At 45.6% G+C, this 27,178-nt stretch overlaps 1 protein-coding gene across 2 annotated transcripts; it reads left to right on the forward strand.

Moving 5' to 3' along the window:
• Positions 1–4,639: 4,639 nt before the first annotated feature.
• Positions 4,640–25,209, forward strand: LOC115176579 (beta-2-glycoprotein 1). Of its 2 annotated transcripts, XM_029736651.1 has the most exons (8): positions 4,641–4,765; positions 10,023–10,169; positions 11,325–11,516; positions 21,092–21,203; positions 21,977–22,050; positions 24,079–24,258; positions 24,380–24,577; positions 24,767–25,209. In XM_029736651.1, exons 1-8 carry the CDS (start codon positions 4,702–4,704, stop codon positions 24,847–24,849), a joined length of 1,050 nt encoding a protein of 349 aa, XP_029592511.1. In that variant the 5' UTR covers positions 4,641–4,701; the 3' UTR covers positions 24,850–25,209. The 2 variants fall into 2 exon arrangements, with proteins under 2 accessions (XP_029592512.1, XP_029592511.1); XM_029736652.1 differs by lacking the exon at positions 10,023–10,169 and having other exon boundaries at positions 4,640–4,765.
• Positions 25,210–27,178: the final 1,969 nt, after the last annotated feature.

Consider the following 27,178-nt stretch of genomic DNA (forward strand, 5'->3'; position numbering starts at 1 on the left):
CATTTTTGTTATTTAGCAGACGCTCTTATTCAGAGCGACTTACAATTAGTGCATTCATCTTAAGATACACTATATATACAAAAGTATGTGGACATCCATTCAAATTGGTGGATTGAGCACACAGCCATGCAATCTCCATAGACAAAAATTGGCAGTAGAATGGCCTTACTGAGGAGCTCAGTGGCTTTCAACATGGCACCGTCATAGAATGCCACCTTTCCAACAAGTTAGTTTGTCAAATTTCTGCCCTGCTAGAGCTGCCCCGGTCAACTGTAAGTGCTGTTACTTAGAAGTGGAAACGTCTAGGAGCAACAACAGCTCAGCCGCGAAGTGGTAGGCCGCACAAGCTCACAGAATGGGACTTCTGAGTGCTGAAGGGTGTAGCGCGTAAAAATTGTCTGTCCTCGGTTGCAACACACTACCGAGTTCCAAACTGCCTCTGGAAGCAATTTCAGCACAACAAACTTTGCCGGGAGCTTCATGAAATGGGTTTCCATGGCCAAGCAGCCGCACACAAGCCTAAGATAACCATTTGCAATGCCAAGCATCGGCTGGAGTGGTGTAAAGCTCACCACCATTGGACTCTGGACCAGTGGAAACGCGTTTTCTGGAGTGATGAATCCCGCTTCACCATCTGACAGTCCGACGGACGAATCTGATGCCAGGAAAACGCTACCTGCCCCACTGCATAGTGCCAATTGTAACGTTTGGTGGAGGAAAAATGGTCTGGGCTGTTTTTCATGGTTCGAGCTAGGCCCCTTAGTTCCAAGGAAGGGAAATCTTAACACTACAGCATACAATGACATTCGAGACTTCCAACTTTGTGGCAACAGTTTGGGGAAGGCCCTTTCCTGTTTCAGCATGACACTGCCCCTGTGCACAATTTTTGTATTTATTTATTTAACCTTTATTTAACTAGGCAAGTCAGTTAAGAACAAATTCTTATTTACAATGACAGCCTACCCCAGCCAAACCCTCCCCTAACCCGGACGACGCATATCATGCTCCCTTCACACCAGCACAGTTGTGAAGAAGGCACTGCAGTGCCTCTTCTCCCTCAGGAGGCTGAAAGGATTTGGCATGGCCCCTCAGATCACAAGGAACTTTTACAGCTGCACCATCGAGAGCATTCTAACTGGTTGTAGAACCGTCTGGTATGGCAACTGCACCGCCCTCAACCGGAAGGCCCTACAGAGGGTGGTGCAGACGGCCCAACGCGTCACTGGGGGCGAGCTCCCAGCCATCCAGGACGTACACTATCTGTCTGAGAAAAGCCCAAAATATGGTCAAAGACTCCAGCCACCTGAGACATGGGCTGTTCTCCATGCTCACGTCTGGCAGACGGTACCAGTCCATCAAGGCCCAGACCAACAGACTCCTAAACAGCTTCTACCCCCTGGCCATAAGACTGTTAAATGGCTAACAACTACACACCTAAAATGATTATTGATTAGATGTATTACTACCATTACGCTGCTGTTCATTGGTTATTGATTGCCATTAACATGAGTATTTATCTATTTACCCTGTTACCAGTCACTTTTCAGCCCTGTTAACATGTACATCCTGCTACCAGTCACTTTTCAGCCCTGTTTACATGTACATCCTGCTACCAGTTACATTTTAGCCCTGTTAACATGTATATCCTGCTACCAGTCACTTTTCAGCCCTGTTTACATGTATATCCTGCTACCAGTTACCTTTTAGCCCTGTTTACTTGTAAATCCTGCTACCAGTCACTTTTCAGCCCTGTTAACATGTACATCCTGCTACCAGTTACATTTTAGCCCTGTTAACATGTATATCCTGCTACCAGTCACTTTTCAGCCCTGTTTACATGTATATCCTGCTACCAGTTACATTTTAGCCCTGTTAACATGTACATCCTGCTACCAGTCACTTTTCAGCCCTGTTTACATGTATATCCTGCTACCAGTTACATTTTAGCCCTGTTAACATGTACATCCTTCTACCAGTCACTTTTCAGCCCTGTTTACATGTATATCCTGCTACCAGTCACTTTTCAGCCCTGTTTACATGTATATCCTGCTACCAGTCACTTTTTAAGTTTAAACCCACCTCAACCACTCCAGTACATCTGCACACTGAATAAGGTGCTCACACTGACTGTGTATATATATATTTGCATTCTCGTGTTTCTTCAACTTATATCCTACTTATTGTGTTTTTTTTATTATATTATTATTAATGATATTACTGCACTGTTGGGAAATACTTCCACTGTACTGTTTTACACCTGTTGAATCGGGTGCATGTGTCGAATCAACTTTGAAACTTGAAACTTGTAACTTGTTTATTCTTGATGGGAAGTCTTGTCGCCCCCTGACAGATTGAACTAAAACTCAACAATGTCATGTGGTGAAACTGCAGTCCCCATGAGACTTCATTTAGTTTCACATAGCTAACTTTCTGGAATCAAGCCAGATAGTCCAAACATGCGTGGTTCAGTGCTGGGGCATTGTGGTTTTGGCCAAAGATAAAAACAAGATAATTCCTAAATGTATCACATTTCACCCTTAAACACACATTGTTTTGGATGGATGTGCTTTGTGGTCACTTGTTATAATAATAACAATAATATGATATAAATACTCATAATACAAATAGTAATATAATATAAATACTCATATAATATAAACACTCATAATATACAGTGAGGGAAAAAAGTATTTGATCTCCTGCTGATTTTGTACGTTTGCCCACTGACAAAGAAATGATCAGTCTATCATTTTAATGGTAGGTTTATTTGAACAGTGAGAGACAGAATAACAACAAAAATATCCAGAAAAACGCATGTCAAAAATGTTATAAAATTATTTGCATTTTAATGAGGGAAATAAGTATTTGACCCCTCTGCAAAACATGACTTAGTACTTGGTGGGAAAACCCTTGTTGGCAATCACAGAGGTCAGACGTTTCTTGTAGTTGGCCACCAGGTTTGCACACATCTCAGGAGGGATTTTGTCCCACTCCTCTTTGCAGATCTTCTCCAAGTCATTAAGGTTTCGAGGCTGACGTTTGGCAACTCAAACCTTCAGCTCCCTCCACAGATTTTCTATGGGATTAAGGTCTGGAGATTGGCTAGGCCACTCCAGGACCTTAATGTGCTTCTTCTTGAGCCACTCCTTTGTTGCCTTGACCGTGTGTTTTGGGTCATTGTCATGCTGGAATACCCATCCACGACCCATTTTCAATGCCCTGGCTGAGGTAAGGAGGTTCTCACCCAAGATTTGACGGTACATGGCCCCGTCCATCGTCCCTTTGATGCGGTGAAGTTGTCCTGTCCCCTTAGCAGAAAAACACCCCCAAAGCATAATGTTTCCACCTCCATGTTTGACGGTGGGGATGGTGTTCTTGGGGTCATAGGCAGCATTCCTCCTCCTCCAAACACGGCGAGTTGAGTTGATGCCAAAGAGCTCCATTTTGGTCTCATCTGACCACAACACTTTTACCCAGTTGTCCTCTGAATCATTCAGATGTTCATTGGCAAACTTCAGACGGGCATGTATATGTGCTTTCTTGAGCAGGGGGACCTTGCGGGGGCTGCAGGATTTTAGTCCTTCACGGCGTAGTGTGTTACCAATTGTTTTCTTGGTGACTATGGTCCCAGCTGCCTTGAGATCATTGACAAGATCCTCCCGTGTAGTTCTGGGCTGATTCTTCACCGTTCTCATGATCATTGCAACTCCACGAGGTGAGATCTTGCATGGAGCCCCAGGCCGAGGGAGATTGACAGTTTTTTTGTGTTTCTTCCATTTGCGAATAATCGCACCAACTAAGTCCCGTGTGGTTCAGTTGGTAGAGCATGGTATTTGCAACGCCAGGGTTGTGGGTTTGATTCCCACGGGGGACCGGAGATAATTTTTTTAAATGAAATGTATGCATTCACTACTGTAAGTCGCTCTGGATAAGAGCGTCTGCTAAATGACTAAAATGTAAATGTTGTCACCTTCTCACCAAGTTGCTTGGCGATGGTCTTGTAGCCCATTCCAGCCTTGTGTAGGTCTACAATCTTGTCCCTGACATCCTTGGAGAGCTCTTTGGTCTTGGCCATGGTGGAGAGTTTGGAATCTGATTGATTGATTGCTTCTGTGGACAGGTGTCTTTTATACAGGTAACAAACTGAGATTAGGAGCACTCCCTTTAAGAGTGTGCTCCTAATCTCAGCTCGTTACCTGTATAAAAGACACCTGGGAACCAGAAATCTTTCTGATTGAGAGGGGGTCAAATACTTATTTCCCTCATTAAAATGCAAATCAGGATATAAACAGAAGACTATAGTAGTAACTGTAAAATTGTATAGTTTTTCTTTGATTGTAACACTGTTGAAGTGACTCACTTTGACTCACTTTGATCAGTAGACCCTGTTGATTACAGGTTTGTGTGTGTATGTGTGCGTGTGTGTGTGTATGTGTGTGAGTGGGAGACTGTAATGTCAGCTGCTCTGTTTGACCTCTTGACCCCCTTCTCTCAGCTCTATCAACATAAATGGGTGAAAGGTCACTTCCAATGGAATTTCCCCAGTGTTCTAAACACTCAACACAAACCAGATGTGTGTTCCTGGGCTGTACCTTATCCCTCCCTCTCTCTCCCCCTTTTCCCTTTTGTTCCCCTCCCCAAAATGTTCTGTTTCCTAGTGCCTCCCGCATAACGGCTGAGACCAGGGTCTAGGCTGGAAGGATGGACTCTGTGCTGCTGCTGTCTCTGTGGGCTCTGGCTGCCTCTGTCTCTCTGCAGACTGCAGGTAAGCTCAGCTCAGACCTCTATCTCTCTCTCACACACATTGTCTATTACTATGTAACTGTATGTGATGCCTAGACAGAGCTTGTCCCACCTAGGCTGAGCTGGGCTTTGGTTTGGCCCTTGGATAGATGAGTAAATCGGTTGATTATTTCAGATCATTTAAAAATCTAGAGCTTGCATTTGTTTTTCAATGAGTGTACTGTATATTTAATATTTGTTCCTGTCTTTGTTGTATTGACATAGGCTGTGGTTTTGGTTGTGTGTTATGGTTGGGGCATGCTGATACGCTCCTGACTACAAACTTATTGAATGCATTTGCAGTTTTATTTGGTTGTGTTTTGTACAAAGCATCCAAAACATACTAATCTCTCAGAGGTTAGCAGTCGTTGGGGGTATGATATTTACTGTATGACTCTGTAACCTTCTCACTCATCCTTATTCACAAATAACTCACGATTTTTAGCAATCATGGTAACATCCACATTAATGTAATACTGTTCATAAACCTATTCTATTCTTATTAACAATAAAAGTTACTCCAAAATGACACAATACATTATTTGGCATTCATTGTTATTATTTCTATTATGCGCAACATAATCCAAAACACAACCAAAACAAATGCATCCAACAAGTTTGTAGAGTCATAAGCTTGAAGTAGTCATTGCGTGCTAGGAATATGAGACACAGTACTAAACTTAATGTAACACACTGTAAGTGAATTTCCCCACTCATACAGGAGTAATAAAGGCCCAGTTCACCAATTTTGTATTTCTTTTTTTTATATAGATTTTTCAGGGGGTGCTGCAGCAGGTGTATGAGAGCCAATGTCTGTGTATGTGTGTTTGCACAGTTGTGTGTATGTAGTATGTGTGTGTCCCTGTGTCCACCTGTGTGTACAGTATATGAATATATGCCGTTAATTGGTCACACATGTGCAGCTGTCAGCATGAGAGAACACGAGTTGGGGGACCCCTCTCTTTCCGTTCCAGATGTGCTGTACATTAAGGGCGTGTGTCTCTCTCTCTCTCTCTGTGTGTGTGTGTGTGTGTGTGTGTGTGTGTGTGTGTGTGTGTGTGTGTGTGTGTGTGTGTGTGTGTGTAGGTGCTTGGCGACAGTCCATGCTGTATTGCGGATATGAATTAATGATGTGTTTTATGTTAAACACATGGAAACAAAATACAATGGATTCCTGGGAAGAAATGAAATCATAGAACTAGATGTCCAAATTGGAATCAGATTTAGGCCCCTATTCAATCAAACTATAACCAGGTTTACATTCTGCACATCACTGTAGCCTTTGCTTACCTGAGTACATGAATCCCTACAAATGTGCCAGAAGAAAATTGTCCTCTTTGAAAACCTGGGTACCAGGTTTGATAGAAAAAAGGCCCCATCTGATTCCAACTTCAACTTCAGTTCACATTTCAACTACGATTTCATGTTCCGACCTCTCCATTTCACTCTCCTGGTCAAGGTACTACATTCCAGGTCTGATTTGATTCATCTATCTATAGTGCCTCCAGAAAGTATTCATACCCCTGGACTTATTCCACTTTTCTAGAAATGTTAGCAAATTTATTGAAAATGAAATATCTAATTTACTTAAGTATTCACACCCCTGAGTCAATACATTCAAATCACCTTATAGCTGTAGATCTTTCTGGGTAAGTCTCTAAGAGCTTTGCACACCTGGATTGTACAATTTATTTTTATTTAACTAGGCAAGTCAGTTACGAACAAATTTTTATTTACAATGTGCGCCGCCCTATGGGACTCCCTATCCTACCCTAGCCAAACCTGGACGACGCTAGGCCAATTGTGCGCCGCCGTATGGGACTCCCAATCATGGCTGGATGTGATGCAGCCTGGATTCGAAACAGGTCCTGCAGTGATGGCTCTTGCACTGAGATGTAGTGTCTTAGACCACTGCACCACTCGGGAGCCCAAAATGTTTGCACATCATTTTTTATTTATTCTTCAAGCTTTGTCAAGTTGGTTGCTGATCATTACTAAACAGCCATTTTCAATCCGATTTAAGTCAACATTTTAACTACGCCCCTCAGGGACATTCTATGTCATCTTGGTAAGCAACTCCAGTGTATATTTGGCCTTGTATTTTGGGTTATTGCCTTGGTAAAAAGTGAATTTGTCTCCTAGTGTCTGTTGGAAAGCAGACTGAAACAGGTTTTCCTCTAGGATTTTGCCTGTGCTTAGCTCTATTCCGTTTATTTTTATCCTAAACAACTAGTCCTTGCCAAAGACAAGCATACCCACAACAAGATGCAGCCACCATCATTCTTGAAAATATGAAGAGTGGTACAAAATGATGTGTTGTGTTGGATTTGCCCCAAACACAACTCTTTGTATTCAGGAAATAAAGTGAATTCCTTTGCCAATTGTTTTGCAGTTTTACTTTAGTGCCTTATTGCAAACAGGATGTATTTTGGGAATATTTTTATTCTGTACATGTCACGTTTCAGGTAAGACCCAGATGCAGACAGTGTCGAAGTAACAAAAGTTTATTACTAGGACAGGGGCGGGCAAACGACAGGTCAAGGGCAGGCAGAGGTCAGTAATCCAGATAGGGTGCGAAAGGCCCAGAACGGCAGGCAGTCTCAGGGTCAGAGCAGGCAGGAGTCAATAATCCAGTATGGTGTGACAAGGTACAGAATGGTAGGCAGGCTCAGGGTTAGGGCAGGCAGAATGGTCAAAACCGGGAAAAACTAGAAAACAGGAACTAGAACAAGTGTAAAAATGCTGGTAGGTTTCACGAAGTAAAACAAACTGGCAACAGACAAACAGAGAACACAGGTATAAAAACACTGGTGATAATGGGGAAGATGGGTGACACCTGGAGGGGGGTGGAGACAAGCACAAAGACAGGTGAAACAGATCAGGGTGTGACAGTACAGGCTTGCTTCTTTTCGCTCTGTCATTTAGGTTACTATTATGCTGTTGATCCATCCTCAGTTTTCTTCTATCACAGCCATTTAACTCTAATGTCCATTGCTCATGTTTCTTGGCCCAAGCAAGTCTCTTCTTCTTATTGATGTCCTTTAGTAGAGGTTTCTTTGCAGCAATTCGACTATGAAGGGCTGATTCATGCAGTCTCCTCTGAACAGATGTGTCTGTTGCTTGAACTCTGTGAAGCATTTATTTGGGCTGCAATTTCGGATGCTAGTAACTCTAATGAACTTATCCTCTGCAGCAGAGGTAACTCTGGGTCTTCCTTTCCTGTGGCGGTCCTCATGAGAGCCAGTTTCATCATAGCGCTTGATGGTTTTTGCGACTGCTCTTGAAGAAACGTTCAAAGTTCTTGAAATGTTCCATAATGACTGGCCTTTATGTCTCAAAGTAATGATGGACTGTCATTTTTCTTTGTTTATTTGAGCTGTTCTTGCCATAATAAGGACTTGGTCTTTTACCAAATAGAGCTATCTTCTGTTTACCCCCCCACCTTGTGTAACGAGGGTCGTATAAAGGGGACCAAGGTGCGGCGTGTAGAGTGCTCATATATACTTTATTGATAACACTTAAACCAAACAACAAAACGACAGCCAACAGTTCCGCCAGGTGATACTCACAAAATGGAAAACAACTACCCACAAAACCCCATAGACAACCCCAACTTAAATATGATCTCCAATTAGAGACAACACGAACCAGCTGCCTCTAATTGGAGATCATCCAAAACTCAACCTAGAAATAGAAAAACAAGAACAAAACATAGAAACAAAAAACATAGACTGCCCACCCATATCACACCCTGACCTAACTAACCAGAGAAAAAACAGCTCTCATAGGTCAGAGCGTGCCACCTTGTCACAACACAACTGATTGGCTCAAACGCATTAAAAAGGAAACAAATTCCACAAATTAACTTTTAACAAGGCACACCTGTTAATTGAAATGCATTCCAGGTGACTACCTCATGAAGCTGGTTGAGAGAATGCCAAGAGTGTGTAAAGCTGTCATCAAGGCAAAGGGTGGCTACTTTGAAGAATTTGGATTTGTTTAAAAAAAAATGTTACTACATGATTCCATATGTGTTATTTCATCGTTTTGATGTCTTCACTATTATTATACGATGTAGAAAATAGTCAAAATAAAGAAAAACTCTGTAATGAGTAGGTGTCCAAACTTTTGACTGGTACTGTATATGTGGTCTCTCAGTGTTTATATGAATATTGCTAGCAACAACAGAATAAAGTAATGTTTAATTACATGTCAACAGTAGAAAATAGGAGAATATCTTCTATCTAATGATGCCAACTTTATTTCTCAACTCCTAATATTGAGAAAATTACACTTATTTGAGCCAATTAAGAAAGTAAACTTTCTTGACTTGTCTTGGAAATACATTTTTCCCAACACAGGGCTAAACTTTGTTTAACCAGCTAAACAGCAGCTATTAGTGAAAATGTGTTTGGAGTGATATTTCTAGCTAATAGGCTATGATAAAGTTTACACTTCCTCTTCCAGTTACAATGTGGGGAGGTCAACATAATGAAAAACAATCTATCAAATCTATTAATTTTAAAATGCTGATTACTTCTCCTTGCCATTGTCATTCACCTGATGATAAGACAAGACATGCAATTTATTTGGGGGGCTAATCTATGACGGGGGTCCCTGGGTGGCCGGTTTGTCTGGGAGGGGGTCCCTGGGTGGCCGGTTTACCTGGGAGGGGGTCCCTGGGTGGACGGTTTGCCTGGGAGGGGGTCCTGGGTGGCAGGTTTGTCTGGGAGGGGGTCCCTGGGTGGACGGTTTACCTGGGAGGGGGTCCCTGGGTGGACGGTTTGCCTGGGAGGGGGTCCTGGGTGGCAGGTTTGCCTGGGAGTGGTTCCCTGGGTGGCCGGTTTTCCTGGGAGGGGGTCCCTGGGTGGACGGTTTGCCTGGGAGGGGGTCCTGGGTGGCAGGTTTGCCTGGGAGTGGTTCCCTGGGTGTCCGGTTTTCCTGGGAGGGGGTCCCTGGGTGGACGGTTTGCCTGGGAGGGGGTCCTGGGTGGCAGGTTTGCCTGGTAGTGGTTCCCTGGGTGGCCGGTTTTCCTGGGAGGGGGTCCCTGGGCAAGAAAAGGTTGAAGACCTCTGACATAATATAATAATATATGCCATTTAGTAGACACTTTTATCCAAAGTGACTTACAGTCATTTGGGTGGTCCCAGATATCAAACCCACCGCGCTTACGTTGCAATCACCATGCTCTACCAACTGAGCTAGAGGGCCACATCTCTCCACCTCTGTCTCTCTCCTAGTCCAGGCATCTGATGCGTGTCCAGAGAGGCTGCTGGGTAACGAGCGGAGAAGGACGTGTCCAAAACCCTGTACACAGGACAAGGACTGTGGCAACAAGCGCCAGTGTCTGTGTGACGGCCAGTGTGGCCTCAGCTGTGTGGCTCCAGGTACGTGTGTGTGTTCTGGTTTGTCAGTTGGACCTCAGCTGTGTGGCTCCAGGTACGTGTGTGTGTTCTGGTTTGTCAGTTAGACCTCAGCTGTGTGGCTCCTGGTACGTGTGTGTGTTCTGGTTTGTCAGTTGGACCTCAGCTGCGTGGCTCCAGGTACGTGTGTGTGTTCTGGTTTGTCAGTTGGACCTCAGCTGTGTGGCTCCAGGTACGTGTGTGTGTTCTGGTTTGTAGTTGGACCTCAGCTGTGTGGCTCCAGGTACGTGTGTGTGTTCTGGTTTGTCAGTTAGACCTCAGCTGTGTGGCTCCAGGTACGTGTGTGTGTTCTGGTTTGTCAGTTGGACCTCAGCTGTGTGGCTCCAGGTACGTGTGTGTGTTCTGGTTTGTCAGTTGGACCTCAGCTGTGTGGCTCCAGGTACGTGTGTGTGTTCTGGTTTGTCAGTTGGATCTCAACTGTGTGGCTCCAGGTACGTGTGTGTGTTCTGATTTGTAATTGGACCTCAGCTGTGTGGCTCCAGGTACGTGTGTGTGTTCTGGTTTGTCAGTTGGACCTCAGCTGTGTGGCTCCAGGTACGTGTGTGTGTTCTGGTTTGTCAGTTGGACCTCAGCTGTGTGGCTCCAGGTACGTGTGTGTGTTCTGGTTTGTCAGTTGGACCTCAGCTGTGTGGCTCCAGGTACGTGTGTGTGTTCTGGTTTGTCAGTTGGACCTCAGCTGTGTGACTCCAGGTACGTGTGTGTGTTCTGGTTTGTCAGTTGGACCTCAGCTGTGTGGCTCCAGGTACGTGTGTGTGTTCTGGTTTGTCAGTTGGACCTCAGCTGTGTGGCTCCAGGTACGTGTGTGTGTTCTGGTTTGTCAGTTGGACCTCAGCTGTGTGACTCCAGGTACGTGTGTGTGTTCTGGTTTGTCAGTTGGACCTTAGCTGCGAGGGATATTTAAAAAAAATCATTGCACATGTTCATGTGTGTTCCAAATGAGGAAATGAGGGCACTCGACATGGCTTTACATCATCTCCAATGATGCCCCATCAGGAAGTGCCTTCTTTTCAGTTCATCTGCCCAGAAACACACTAAGCCCATTCTAAACTGTTCTTGATTATCTGATCTTTCCTCGTTAACCTCTCCACTCCTCCATCTCTTCCTCTCTTTCTTCCCCAGGTCGTACTTGTCCCTGGCCCCTGCCCTCAGGGAACAACTTTGTTGCTTCCCTCCTCTCTCCCACTCCCTCCTTCTCTGTCCTCCTCGAGGTGCGTTGTGACACAGGCTACATGTTGCCCAATGGCTTGGATGCAGCCATCCGTCGTTGCCAAGGCGACCGACAATGGAGCGATGATGATCCCAACTGCACAGGTGGGTACAAGAACAGAGCAGAGAGGCAGAATGTTCTGGATGCAATTTAGATAAGATTATCTCTGCTCATTAGAAGGACCCTGGAAATAGGGAAGGGGAAGGGAAGGGGGTACCTAGTCAGTTACATAACTGAATGAATTCAAGCGAAATGTGTCTTCCGCCTTTAACCCAACCCCTCTGAGTCAGAGAGGTGCGGGGGACTCCCTTACTCGACGTCCATGTCATTGGCACCCGGGGAGCAGGTGTTGTTGGGGGATTATCTGCCTTGCTCAAGGGAGTTACTGGCTCAACACTCTTAACCGCTAGGCTATCTGCCGCACCCAAAGAATGGAATGGAATGCACATACTGCACAGTGAATGGAATAGAACATAATTCACTCCCTCTGTTCTATTCAGTCCATTTATGTGTTACATCATATTCTGTTCTATTTATCTTTTTTCCAGAAGTAGTTTTTCAAAAAGGGTTCTTTTCTTCAGGGTTCTTCAACTGCCCCCATAGGAGAACCCTTTTAGGTTCTAGGTGTCTCTCTGCCTCTCTCTCTCTCTCTCTGTGTGTGTGTGTGTGTGTGTGTGTGTGTGTGTGTGTGTGTGTACCTCAGGAATGAGGGCCTCTGTGATGGTGTTATTTTGTTGGCAGTTTGTCTGTTTGCATAGACTGAGACATTGTGTAACCAGGGCCCATTCTCTAAATTGCCTTAGCAACAGGACTATCAGCTGTTGATACTAGGACTGCAGTCCAAAGAGAGGCAGGGCTTGATTAGTTCACAGTGTCTGTGCCAGATAGGGTGAAAGAGCATGTTCTAGTCTTCATCTCCTCCTGGCTGGGTTCTTTTAACCTTTATTTAACCGTTGTGTGTTTCAGTGTGTGAGTCAAGTGTGTATTTTAAGAGTGTGAAGGTCTGCATGCATTTGTGTCCTCTGTGCACTATTGTGTGTGTGTGTGTGTACTTATAGTGTGATATGTTTGTGTTTGTGTGTGTGTGTGTGTGTGTGTACTTATAGTGTTATATGTTTGTGTTTGTGTGTGTGTGTGTGTGTGTGTGTACTTACAGTGTGATATGTTTGTGTTTGTGTGTGTGTGTGTGTACTTACAGTGTGATATGTTTGTGTTTGTGTGTGTGTGTGTCCATGTCCCAGTCTCACAGAGCTCCTTCACAGAGACAGGCAGTAGGTTGGCTGGGTGTCTTCCTGTGTGTATTGGAGCTGTGCTACATCATGCTTATTGAGAGGCAGTGGGCGGTAGATCACTGTCAGAGTGTCAAATAGCTGTGTGTATGTGTGTGAGTTTAAGAGAGAGAGAGACAGAGAGTGGGGGGGAGAGAGAGGGGGGAGAGAGAGAGAGACAGGGGGGAGGGGGAGAGAGAGAGAGAGAGAGAGAGGGGAGAGAGAGGGGGGGAGAGAGAGAGGGGGGAGAGAGAGAGAGGGGGAGAGAGAGAGAGAGGGGGAGAGAGAGCAAGAGAGAGAGGGGAGAGAGCGAGAGAAAAGAAGAGATTTTGTGTATACATTTAATGTGTGTGGGAGGTGGATCACAGATAGAGTGTCAAAGAGCTGTGTGTGTGTGTGTGTGTGTGTGTGTGTGTGTGTGTGTGTGTGTGTGTGTGTGTGTGTGTGTGTGTGTGTGTGTGTGTGTGTGTGTGTGTGTGTGTGTGTGTGTGGGCGACGGATCACAGTCAGAGAGCACTCTTGCTCATGCAGCTCTGGGCCATGCTGTTCCCTCTTCTCCTGTCCTCTCATCCTCTCTTACTCTCACCCCTTTCCATCTGAGAGGCCCCTGATAAGGTCTCCCCCCTCAGAGAGAGCCAAGGACAAGCAAGCAGCTCTGGGCTATTTAGTGTGTTTGTTTGGTGAAGCAGAACTGGGCTGTAGAGAGAGGTGTTTGTGTGTGTGTGTGTGTGTGTGTGTGTGTGTGTGTGTGTGTGTGTGTGTGTGTGTGTGTGTGTGTGTGTGTGTGTGTGTGTGTGTGCGTGTGTGTGTGTGTGTGTGGTGGACTTGACCGGGAAAGAGGTGCACAGCTTTGACCACCTGGTCATCTATGGACATCTCTCTGCTTTCACTATCACTCCTTTAAGACAGCCAACAGCCAACAGTAGTTTCACACTGGGCCCTGGCTGTGTGGGAGGCAGGCAGGCAGGCAGGCAGGCAGGCAGGCAGGCAGGCAGGCAGGCAGGCAGGCTCGAGAGCACACAGAGAGGAGGGCCACAGTTAGAACACTGAACCAACCCAGCTCCAGGCACTCACACTCACTCCCCAAACAGCCACACACTCACACTCACTCCCCATACAGCCACACACTTAACTCACTCCCCATACAGCCACACAGTCACACTCACTCCCCATACAGCCACACAGTCACACTCACTCCCCATACAGCCACACAGTCACACTCCCTCCCCATACAGCCACACAGTCACACTCACTCCCCATACAGCCACACAGTCACACTCACTCCCCATACAGCCACACACTCACACCCACTCCCCATACAGCCACACAGTCACACTCACTCCCCATACAGCCACACACTCACACTCACTCCCCATACAGCCACACACTCACACTCACTCCCCATACAGCCACACACTTAACTCACTCCCCATACAGCCACACACTCACACCCACTCCCCATACAGCCACACAGTCACACTCACTCCCCATACAGCCACACACTCACACTCACTCCCCATACAGCCACACACTCACACTCACTCCCCATACAGCCACACACTTAACTCACTCCCCATACAGCCACACAGTCACACTCACTCCCCATACAGCCACACACTCACACTCACTCCCCATACAGCCACACACTCACACTCACTCCCCATACAGCCACACACTTAACTCACTCCCCATACAGCCACACAGTCACACTCACTCCCCATACAGCCACACACTCACACTCACTCCCCATACAGCCACACACTCACACTCACTCCCCATACAGCCACACAGTCACACTCACTCCCCATACAGCCACACACTCACACCCACTCCCCGTACAGCCACACAGTCACACTCACTCCCCATACAGCCACACAGTCACACTCACTCCCCATACAGCCACACACTCACACTCACTCCCCATACAGCCACACACTCACACTCACTCCCCATACAGCCACACAGTCACACTCACTCCCCATACAGCCACACACTCACACTCACTCCCCATACAGCCACACACTCACACTCACTCCCCATACAGCCACACACTCACACTCACTCCCCATACAGCCACACACTCACACTCACTCCCCATACAGCCACACACTCACACTCACTCCCCATACAGCCACACACTCACACTCACTCCCCATACAGCCACACACTCAACTCACTCACCCCGCCCATACAGAATTTATATAGCTATGTATAGGATTAGATATATTTCAAAAACACTCAGTGAACTGACCCCTTTTGATGTTGCTCATGTGTGTCTATGGGAGAGTTTTCCACAGAAGAGAGCCTCTCTGTACCTGCTGTAGTTAGCCTGCATATCACACTACCCATCGAACATCCCTCCCTGTAAATCTGAGGTCACTTCAACACCCCTACAAAGAGCCTCTCTAGATATTTATATTTCCACGAACGAGAGGCTCTCATACTTCCAGGAATGAGCCATCCATGTGGTTACACAACTAATGCCGCATCTCTCTCTCTCTCTCTCTCTCTCTCTCTCTGTCACTCTCTCTCTCTCTCTCTGCCAATGTCTCTCTCTCTCTGTCACTCTCTCTCACTCTCTCTCTCTCACTCTGTCACTCTGTCACACTCTCGCTCTCTCTCTGTCACTCTCTCTCTCTCTCTGTCACTCTGTCACACTCTTGCTCTCTCTCTGTCACTCTCTCTCTCTCTCTCTCTCTCTCTGTCACTCTCTCTCTGGCTGTCACTCTGTCACTCTCTCTCTATCTCTCTCTCTCTATCTCTCTCTGCAGCAATATGCATACTTATCAGCTAGTTACCATAATCTATTTTCAGATTCCTGTTTTCACAGTGGATATTCAGTTTCCTGACTCAAAGCTATGACAACCTGCAACACCTATAACCTACAAAGGTTATTGTTATATGAGTCACCTGGCCAGTTAAAGGGACATGTGAGGTGTTGACCGCTATGTATCCTGAAGAGGAGCCCCCCCACTCCACTTCCCCCTGTTTGCTGTGTCATCTCACACCTATAGTGCATTCAGAAGGTATTCAGACCCCTTGACTTTTTACACATTTTGTTAGGTTACAGCCTTATTCTAAAATGGATTAAATTGTTTTTTTTCTTCATCAGTATACACACAACACCCCATAATGACAAAGCAAAAACAGTTTTTTAGACGTTTAGGCAAATTTATAATTAAAAAAAAACTGAAATATGACATTTAAAGTATTCCTCTCTTGGAAAATTAAGTATTCAGATGCTTTACTCAGTACTTTGTTGAAGCACGATTACAGCCTCAAGTCTTCTTGGGTATGACGCAACAAGCTTGGCACACCTGTATTTGGGGAGTTTCTCCCATTCTTCTCTGCAGATCCTCTCAAGCTCTGTCAGGTTGGATGGGGAGTGTTGCTGCACAGCTATTTTCAGGTCTCTCCAGAGATGTTCGATTGGGTTAAATTCCGGGCTCGGGCTGGGCCACTCAAGGACATTCCGTCACTTGTCCCGAAGCCACTCCTGCGTTGTCTTGGCTGTGTGCTTAGGGTTGTTGTCCTGTTAGAAGGTGAACCTTCGCCCCAGTCTGAGGTCCTGAGAGCTCTAGAGCAGGTTTTCATCAAGGATCTCTCTGTACTTTGCTCCGTTCATCTTTGCCTCGATCCTGACTAGTCTCTCAGTTCCTGCCGCTGAAAAACATCCCCAAAACATGATGCTGCCACCATCACGCTTCACCGTAGGGTTGGTGCCAGGTTTCCTCCAGATGTGGCGCTTGGCATTCAGGCCAAAGAGTTTAATCTTGGTTTCATCAGACCAGAGAATCTTGTTTCTCATGGTCTGAGAGTATTTAGGTGCCTTTTGGCAAACTCCACATGGGCTGTCATGAGCCTTTTACTGAGGAGTGGCTTCTGTCTGGCCAGTCTACCATAAAGGCCTGATTGGTGGAGTGCTGCAGAGATGATTGTCCTTCTGGAAGGTCCTCCCATCTCCACAGAGGAACTCTGGAGCTCTGCCAGTGTGACCCTCAGGTTCTTGGTCACCTCCCTGACCATGGCCCTTCTCCCCTCCATTGCTCAGTTTGGCTCGGCGGCCAGCTCTAGGAAGAGTCTTGGTGATTCCAAACTTCTTCCACCACTGGGTTCTTGAGGACCTTCAACACTAAATAAATGTTTTGGTACCCTTCCCCAGATCTGTGCCTCGACACAATCCTGTCTCTGAGCTCTACGGACAATTCCTTTGACCTTATGGCTTGGTTTTTGCTCTGACATGCACTGTCAACTGTGAGACCTTATATAGACAGGTATGTGCCTTTCCAAATCATCTCCAATCAATTGAATGTACCACAGGTGGCCTCCAATAAAGTTGTAGAAACATCTCAAGTATGATCAATGGAAACAGGATGCATCTGAGCTAAAGTTCGAGTCTCATATACAAGGGTTTGAATACTTATGTAAATAAGGTATTTCTGTTTTTTACTTTTAATAAAACAGCTAAAATGTCTAAAAACCTGTTTTCAATTTGTCATTATGGGGTATTGTGTGTAGATTGATGAGGAACACATTTTTTTAAAATACATTTTAAAATAAAACTAACGTAACAAAATGTGGAGAAAGTCAAGGCATCTGAATACTTTCCGAATGCACTCCAGCTGTTAACTTTCTCTCAATCCCGTTATTCACATTAGCTAAATGCTGCTCTGTGTGTGTGTTTGTCTGTGTGTGTATTTGCGTGTTGTGTTCCTGTTTTTTCTATGAATCCTATTATGCACATTAGTTACATGCTGATATGTGTGTGTGTGTCTTTCAACAATGTGTGTGTGTTTCTGTATGTGTGTAGGCTATGAACGGTATTATGCTCAACAGCACATAGGCACCACCAGTGAATGACATACAGGGCCTTCAGAAAGTTTTCACATCCCTTGACTTTTTCCACATTTTGTTGTGTTACAAAGCGGGATTAAAATAGATTTAATTGAAAAAAAAATTGGTCAACAATCTACACAAAATACTCTGTAATGTCTCAGTGGAAGAAACATGTTTGTTTTTTATTAATGAAAAAGAATATATTTTGATTAGAGAAGTATATTCAACCCACTGAGTCAATACATGTTAGAATCACCTTTGGCAGTGATTACAGCTGTGAGCCTGTCTGGATGAGTCTAAGAGCTTAGCAAACCTTGATTGTACAATATTTGCCCATTATTCTTTTTTAAATTCTTCAAGCTTTGTCAAGTTCATTGTTGATCATTACTAGACATTTTCAAGCCGATTTAAGTCAAAACTGTAACTAGGTCACTTAGTAACATTCAATGTCATCTTATCTTCGCCTTCCCTGTGGCTCAGTTGGTAGAGCATGGTGTGTGCAATGCCAGGGTTGTGGGTTTGATTCCCACGGGGGGCCAGTACAATTTAAAAAAAAAAAAAAATAAATGCATGAAATGAAAATGAAATGTATGTATTCACTACTGTAAGTCACTCTGGATAAGAGCGTCTGCTAAATGACTAAAATGTAAATGTAAATCTTAGTAAGTAACTCCAGTGGCCTTGCATTTTAGTTTATTGTCCTGCTGAAAGGGGGATTTGTCTCCCAGTATCTGTTGGAAAGCAGACTGTAACAGGTTCTCTTTTTACATTGCCTGTGCTTAGCTCTATTAATTTCTTTTTTATTCAAAAAAACCTCCCTAGTCTTTGCCGATGACAAGTATTTAAAAAAATATAAAAAATGTCACCTTTATTTAACCAGGTAGGCTAGCTGAGAACAAGTTCTCATTTGCAACTGCGACCTGGCCAAGATAAAGCAAAGCAATTCGACACATACAACAACACAGAGTTACACATGGAATAAACAAAACATAGTCAATAATACAGTAGAACAAAAGAAAACAAAAAGTCTATATACAGAGAGTGCAAATGAGGTAAGATAAGGGAGTTAAGGCAATAAATAGGCCATGGTGGCGAAGTAATTACAATATAGCAATTAAACACTGGAATGGTAGATGTGCAGAAGATGAATGTGCAAGTAGTGATACTGGGGTGCAAAGGAGCAAGATAAATAAATAAATACAGTATGGGGATGAGGTAGGTAGATGGGCTGTTTACAGATGGGCTATGTACAGGTGCAGTGATCTGTGAGCTGCTCTGACAGCTGGTGCTTAAAGCTAGTGAGGGAGATATGAGTCTCCAGCTTCAGAGATTTTTGCAGTTCGTTCCAGTCATTGGCAGCAGAGAACTGGAAGGAAAGACGACCAAAGGAGGAATTGGCTTTGGGGGTGACCAGTGAGATATACCTGCTGGAGCGCGTGCTACGAGTGGGTGCTGCTATGGTGACCAGTGAGCTGAGATAAGGCGGGGCTTTACCTAGCAGAGACTTGTAGATAACCTGTAGCCAGTGGGTTTGGCGACGAGTATGAAGCGAGGGCCAACCAACGAGAGCGTACCACCACTACCAATGGTGGGTAGTGTATGGGGCTTTGATGACAAAACGGATGACACTGTGATAGACTGCATCCAATTTGTTGAGTAGATTGTTGGAGGCTATTTTATAGATGACATCACCGAAGTCGAGGATCGGTAGGATGGTCAGTTTTACGAGGGTATGCTTGGCAGCATGAGTGAAGGATGCTTTGTTGCGATATAGGAAGCCGATTCTAGATTTTATTTTGGATTGGAGATGCTTAATGTGAGTCTGGAAGGAGAGTTTACAGTCTAACCAGACACCCAGGTATTTGTAGTTGTCCACGTATTCTAAGTTAGAGCCGTCCAGAGTAGTGATGCTGGACGGGCGAGCAGGTGCGGGCAGTGATCGATTGAATAGCATGCATTTAGTTTTACTTGCGTTTAAGAGCAGTTTGAGGCCACGGAAGGAGAGTTGTATGGCAATAACATGATGCAGCCACCACTATGCTTGAAAATATGAAGACTGGTGCGCAGTGATGTGTTGTGCTGGATTTGCCCCAAACATATAATACAGTATTAATTCAGTGCCTTATTGCAAACAGGGTGCATGTTTGGAATATTTTCATTCAGTACAGACTTCCTTTGTTTCACTCTGTCATTTAGATTAGTATTGTGGAGTAGCTACAATGTTGTTGATCCATCCTCAGTTTTCTCCTATCACAGCCATTAAACTCTAACTGTATCATGACACAAGGCGAGACCCAGATGCAGACACAGGAGGCAGATGGTTGGAGTCTTACAATGTTTATTAATCCAAAGGAGTAGGCAAGAGAATGGTCGTGGACAGGCAAAAGGTCAAAACCAGATCAGAGTCCAGGAGGTACAGAGTGGCAGAGAGGCTCGTGGTCAAGGCAGGCAGAATGGTCAGGAAGCCGAGTACAGAGTCCAGAACAGGCAAGGGCCAAAACCGGGAGGACTAGAAAAAAGAGAATAGCAAAGGCAGGAGTACGGGAAAAAGAGCTGGTTGACTTGAAACATACAAGACGAACTGGCACAGAGAGACAGGAAAAAACAGGGATAAATACACTGGGGAAAACAAGCGACACCTGGAGGGGGTGGAGACAATAACGAGGACAGGTGAAGCTGATCAGGGTGTGACAAACTGTTTTAAAGTCACCATTGGCCTCATGGTGAAATCCCTGAGCGGTTTCCTTCCTCTCTGGCAACTGAGGAAGGACGCCTGTATCTTTGTAGTGACTGATTGTATTTATACACCATCCAAAGTGTAATTAATAACTTCACCATGCTCAAAGGGATATTCAATATCTGCTTTTTTTTTACCCATCAACCTTTGCAAGACATTGGAAAACCTCCCTGGTCTTTGTGGTTGAATCTGTGCTTGAAATTCACTGCTCTACTGAGGGACCTTACAGATAATTGTATGTGTGGGGTACAGAGATGATGTAGTCATTAAAAAATCATGGTAATAAACACCATTATTCCACACAGAGTTATTCCATGCAATTTATTATGTGACTTGTTGAGGAAATGTTTACTCCTGAACTTATTTAGGTTTGCCATAACAAAGGGGTTGAATACTTATTGACTTAAGACCTTTCAGCTTTGAATTTTTCATTACTTAGCAAAAATGTATAAAAACATAATTACACATTATGGGAAATTGTGTGTAGATCAATGACATAAAATCTAAATTTAATCAATTTTAAATTCAGGCTGTAACACAACAAAATGTGGAAAATGTCAAGGCGTGGGAATACTTTCTGAAGGCACTGCAAAATATCATCAGCACCCTGTGTGTGTGTGTGTGTGTGTGTGTGTCTGTGTGTGTGTGTGTGTGTATGTGTGTGTGTGTGTGTGTGTGAATCAGTTGAACAGAATGTACAAATGTGTTTTGTTACAGATGTGCTTCTCACTCTCCCTTTCCCTCCTCCCTCTCTCTGTTCCTCTCTCCTCCCTCTCTCTTCCACTCTTCTCTTCCCTCCTCCCTCCCCCATGTGCGTCTACGTCTGCCCCCTCTGCAGCCCCCACCTCCCCCCAGGTCTCATGTCCTTTACCTGAGGAGGTGACCGACACCTTCAGCATCGATGGATCCGCAGTCGCTGGAACAACCATCCGCTACACCTGTCTGTCTGGGTGAGAGAGGGAGGGAGAGAGAGAGAGAGGGAGAGAGGGAGAGAGGGAGGGTGAGGGAGGGATAGAGAGAGAGGGAGAGAGGGAGGGAGGGAGAGAGAGAGAGAGGGAGGGAGAGAGAGGGAGGGAGGGAGGGAGGGAGGGAGGGAGGGAGGGAGGGAGGGAGGGAGGGAGAGAGAGAGAGAGAGAGAGAGGGAGGGAGGGAGGGAGGGAGGGAGGAGAGAGAGAGAGAGAGAGAGAGAGAGAGGGAGGGAGGGAGGGAGGGAGGGAGGGAGGGAGGGAGAGAGAGAGAGAGAGAGAGAGAGAGGGAGGGAGGGAGGGAGGGAGGGAGGGAGGGGGAGAGAGAGAGAGAGAGAGAGAGAGAGAGAGAGGGAGGGAGGGAGGGAGGGAGGGAGGAAGGGGGGGAGGGAAAGAGAGAGAGATGAAAGACAGATGCAGACAAAGGAGAGAGAGAGATGGGTGGTAAGGGGTGGAAGTGGAGGAACTTCATTATGTAGACTGGGCTGTCTACATTACTGTTGTTAACTAGGCCATTAATATGCTTTTTACTGACTCACATCTATTAATGTATCACATCTAATAATGTATCACATCCCAATGCATATGTCAATTGGAATCATGTATTGTATGGAAAATACACACTTTCTGAAACAGAGCCAACAGAGAGGTGAACATTTAACCACTGCGACACCGCTTAGTGTATTACCAGTCAATTAGTCATATAACCACCCCCTCTCTCTCTGTCTCTCTCCCTCTCCCCCCCCTTCTCTCTCCAGGGAGCTGGTGGGAAACAGTGAGAATCTCTGTAATATTGATCAGACCTGGCAGTACCCTCACCCCGTCTGTCAAAGTACGTGTGTGTGTTTTATAATACACTGCTCAAAAAAATAAAGGGAACACTTAAACAACGCAATGTAACTCCAAGTCAATCACACTCCTGTGAAATCAAACTGTCCAGTTAGGAAGCAACACTGATTGACAATAAATTTCACATGCTGTTGTGCAAATGGAATAGACAACAGGTGGAAATTATAGGCAATTAGCAAGACACCCCCAATAAAGGAGTGGTTCTGCAGGTGGGGACCACAGACCACTTCTCAGTTCCTATGCTTCCTGGCTGATGTTTTGGTCACTTTTGAATGCGGGCGGTGCTTTCACTCTAGTGGTAGCATGAGACGGAGTCTACAACCCACACAAGTGGCTCAGGTAGTGCAGCTCATCCAGGATGGCACATCAATGCGAGCTGTGGCAAGAAGGTTTGCTGTGTCTGTCAGCGTAGTGTCCAGAGCATGGAGGCGCACCCAGGAGACAGGCCAGTACATCAGGAGACGTGGAGGAGGCCGTAGGAGGGCAACAACCCAGCAGCAGGACCGCTACCTCCGCCTTTGTGCAAGGAGGAGCAGGAGAAGCACTGCCAGAGCCCTGCAAAATGACCTCCAGCAGGCCACAAATGTGCATGTGTCTGCTCAAATGGTCAGAAACAGACTCCATGAGGGTGGTATGAGGGCCCGACATCCACAGGTGGGGGTTGTGCTTACAGCCCAACACCGTGCAGGACGTTTGGCATTTGCCAGAGAACACCAAGATTGGAAAATTCGCCACTGGCGCCCTGTGCTCTTCACAGATGAAAGCAGGTTCACACTGAGCACGTGACAGACGTGACAGAGTCTGGAGACGCCGTGGAGAATGTTCTGCTGCCTGCAACATCCTCCAGCATGACCGGTTTGGCGGTGGGTCAGTCATGGTGTGGGGTGGCATTTCTTTGGGGGGCCGCACAGCCCTCCATGTGCTCGCCAGAGGTAGCCTGACTGCCATTAGGTACCGAGATGAGATCCTCAGACCCCTTGTGAGACCATATGCTGGTGCGGTTGGCCCTGGGTTCCTCCTAATGCAAGACAATGCTAGACCTCATGTGACTGGAGTGTGTCAGCAGTTCCTGTAAGAGGAAGGCATTGATGCTATGGACTGGCCCGCCCGTTCCCCAGACCTGAATCCAATTGAGCACATCTGGGACATCATGTCTCGCTCCATCCACCAACACCACGTTGCACCACAGACTGTCCAGGAGTTGGCGGATGCTTTAGTCCAGGTCTGGGAGGAGATCCCTCAGGAGACCATCCGTCACCTCATCAGAAGCATGCCCAGGCGTTGTAGGGAGGTCATACAGGCACGTGGAGGCCACACACACTACTGAGCCTCATTTTGACTTGTTTTAAGGACATTACATCAAAGTTGGATCAGCCTGTAGTGTGGTTTTCCACTTTAATTTTGAGTGTGACTCCAAATCCAGACCTCCATGGGTTGATAAATTCGATTTCCATTGATTATTTTTGTGTGATTTTGTTGTCAGCACATTCAACTATGTAAAGAAAAAAGTATTTAATAAGATTATTTCTTTCATTCAGATCTAGGATGTGTTGTTTAAGTGTTCCCTTTATTTTTTTGAGCAGTATATATAGTGTTTGATAGAGAGAGAGAGAGCAAGCAGAGGTAGAGCATCAGAGCCATGGAATTTGATGGTTGGCGTGTGGGTGGATGGATTGGGCCTTTTGATTGTGAGTGTGTGAATGTGTGGTTGTGTGTTTGTGTGTTTGTGTATTTTGCGGAGGAGGTTATTGTACTCTGCACTTGAAATCGTTCTACTTTGTGTGTGTGTGTCTTTTTATGTGTGAGAGAGACTGAAATGTCGGTTGTTATGTTTCATAGTGCTTTACTGCCACCTTTTGGCCTAAACAGAGAATAACATCTCTTGCCAATTCATTCAGCAATGTTCTTGTATCCTGGTCTGATCTTAGGGACTCACAGGGTGTGCAGACTTGACCAGGATGGAAGAACATGTAAATGTGTATATACAGTGACCCTCTCTCTCTTGTTCCAGGGGTGTGGTGCCCGCCCCCCCAGGAGGTGAACCAGGGGTACCTGGTGGCGGTACAGAGGACTGAGTACGATGTGGGCGATGCCATCTATTACCTCTGTAAGAAGAACCACCTGCTGGATGGACCCAACCGGGTCACCTGCCAGCCCAACGGCACCTGGAGCGCAGTGCCCTACTGCAGAGGTGAGACCTAATTGTTACACCCAGGGCCCACTGTGTGTGTGTGTGTGAGATACAGAGAGAGTGGGTAGAATATTGACCTTTCTTCTTTATTTGTTCTTCATCCTGTACTTCCTGCTCTTAGCGCGCTGTCCAATCCCAGTGGAGCGGAGCCGTGTTCTGATTGGTGGGCTGAAGCGTTGGCCCTATGACGTGACAGACTCGGTGGTTCCTCACGGGGAGAGCGTGACGTTCTACTGTAAACACTCCAGGAAGCAGTGCAGCTTCCCCTACACACAGACCTGTTTCGATGGCAGGCTCAACCCCCCCTTCTGCTACCAGGGTGAGTTGGGACCCCAGAACTGGTGCCCTGTCTAACATGATCTATGGAAAACCCCTTGGTGCCTTACTAGTCTTTCTATGTGACTGTTCAGTGGGCAGGAGACCTCAGGGTTCAGTCAGGGACAGTATGTGCTTATATTGTCTTCATTTGATGTAACATGTCTATCACCTCCCTCCTTCTGTGTCCCAGAACCCACCTGGCTGCAGTACAAACTGTTCCCTCATCGGCTGGTGTCAGAGATCGAGGCCTGCTCTCTTGTCGACCTGGACTAATACCCCAACACTCCCATCTCTATGTCTTGTCCCCCTCTCTCTCAGCCAATGATAGGCTCTACATGTCTTAACAATAGCTGTGTTAATGATAATACATGCATTAATACAGAAGTAAAACAGAGTCATAACTCATATAGTTCAAATGTTCACTTCATGTGTTGTTACCATGTGACTCTGACTCCTCCCACTGCGGGATCTGACTGACCTTACGTGTTGTTTTGTTTTAACATAGTGTGTTCCTGCCCCAAGCTGGCCCTCAGGATACTCCTCCTACTTATGTTGTTGACACACCAAGCCCTGAGGCTTGGAAGTTCTATTGATGTGACGGTTTTGAAATAAAACAACGTTTTGCTGTAATGTGATGAATGTGATATTTCATGTAATTGAAATGAAATAGAGATGAACACTTGATTCTCACAACAATTAGGACACCCTGATACAGTGAGGGAAAAAAGTATTTGATCCCCTGCTGATTTTGTACGTTTGCCCACTGACAAAGAAATGATCAGTCTATAATTTTAATGGTAGGTTTATTTGAACAGTGAGAGACAGAATAACAACAAAAAAAGTCCAGAAAAATGCATGTCAAAAATGTTATTAAATGATTTGCATTTTAATGAGGGAAATAAGTATTTGACCCCTCTGCAAAACATGACTTAGTACTTGTTGGCAAAACCCTTGTTGGCAATCACAGAGGTCAGAGGTTTCTTGTAGTTGGCCACCAGGTTTGCACACATCTCAGGAGGGATTTTGTCCCACTCCTCTTTGCAGATCTTCTCCAAGTCATTAAGGTTTCGAGGCTGACGTTTGGCAACTCGAACCTTCAGCTCCATCCACAGATTTTCTATGGGATTAAGGTCTGGAGACTTGCTAGGCAACTCCAGGACCTTAATGTGCTTCTTCTTGAGCCACTCCTTTGTTGCCTTGGCCGTGTGTTTTGGGTCATTGTCATGCTGGAATACCCATCCACGACCCATTTTCAATGCCCTGGCTGAGGGAAGGAGGTTCTCACCCAAGATTTGACGGTACATGGCCCCGTCCATCGTCCCTTTGATGCGGTGAAGTTGTCCTGTCCCCTTAGCAGAAAAACACCCCCAAAGCATAATGTTTCCACCTCCATGTTTGACGGTGGGGATGGTGTTCTTGGGGTCATAGGCAGCATTCCTCCTCCTCCAAACACGGCGAGTTGAGTTGATGCCAAAGAGCTCCATTTTGGTCTCATCTGACCACAACACTTTCACCCAGTTGTCCTCCGAATCATTCAGATGTTCATTGGCAAACTTCAGATGGGCATGTATATGTGCTTTCTTGAGCAGGGGGACCTTGCGGGGGCTGCAGGATTTCAGTCCTTCACGGCGTAGTGTGTTACCAATTGTTTTCTTGGTGACTATGGTCCCAGCTGCCTTGAGATCATTGACAAGATTCTCCCGTGTAGTTCTGGGCTGATTCCTCACCGTTCTCATGATCATTGCAACTCCACGAGGTGAGATCTTGCATGGAGCCCCAGACCGAGGGAGATTGACAGTTCTTTTGTGTTTCTTCCATTTGCGAATAATCACACCAACTGTTGTCACCTTCTCACCAAGCTGCTTGGCGATGGTCTTGTAGCCCATTCCAGCCTTGTGTAGGTCTACAATCTTGTCCCTGACATCCTTGGAGAGCTCTTTGGTCTTGGTCATGGTGGAGAGTTTGGAATCTGATTGATTGCTTCTGTGGACAGGTGTCTCTCCCTTTAAGAGTGTGCTCCTAATCTCAGCTCGTTACCTGTATAAAAGACACCTGGGAGCCAGAAATCTTTCTGATTGAGAGGGGTCAAATACTTATTTCCCCCATTAAAATGCAAATCATTTTATAACATTTTTGACATGCGTTTTTCTGGATTTTTTTGTTGTTATTCTGTCTCTCACTGTTCAAATAAACCTACCATTAAAATTATAGACTGATCATTTCTTTGTCAGTGGGCAAACGTACAAAATCAGCAGGGGATCAAATACTTTTTCCCTCACTGTATATCTCTCTCTCACTCCCACACGAGCATGCACACACACACACACACACACACACACACACACACACACACACACACACACACACACACACACACACACACACACACACAATCCATATTTTGCAATTTCTAAGGTTACATGCCCTTGGATTAAATGGTGATCTGATCTGATCTCATAACATATACAGTAGCTGCCCACTGTTTACTCAACATGGATTGAGTCTAGTCAGACCCAGAATTGTCCTTGCTATCCGAAATATTTGGGACGTCTCTAGCCCATTAAAGTTTACATTTGGTTAAGGGTTAAGGTTAGGGTAGGGT

Source organism: Salmo trutta, chromosome 37 (genome assembly GCF_901001165.1).
Source record: "Salmo trutta chromosome 37, fSalTru1.1, whole genome shotgun sequence".
Taxonomy (NCBI): domain Eukaryota; kingdom Metazoa; phylum Chordata; class Actinopteri; order Salmoniformes; family Salmonidae; genus Salmo; species Salmo trutta.

What these genes read in the sequence shown, in the direction of transcription:
- LOC115176579 (XM_029736651.1), top strand. Translation starts at nt 4,702, where the DNA reads ATGGACTCTGTGCTGCTGCTGTCTCTGTGGGCTCTGGCTGCCTCTGTC. An exon ending in CGCAGTGCCCTACTGCAGAG is followed by an intron (nt 24,259 to 24,379) that starts GTGAGACCTAAT and finishes TCCTGCTCTTAG; the next exon opens with CGCGCTGTCCAATCCCAGTG. An exon ending in CCCCCCCTTCTGCTACCAGG is followed by an intron (nt 24,578 to 24,766) that starts GTGAGTTGGGAC and finishes TCTGTGTCCCAG; the next exon opens with AACCCACCTGGCTGCAGTAC.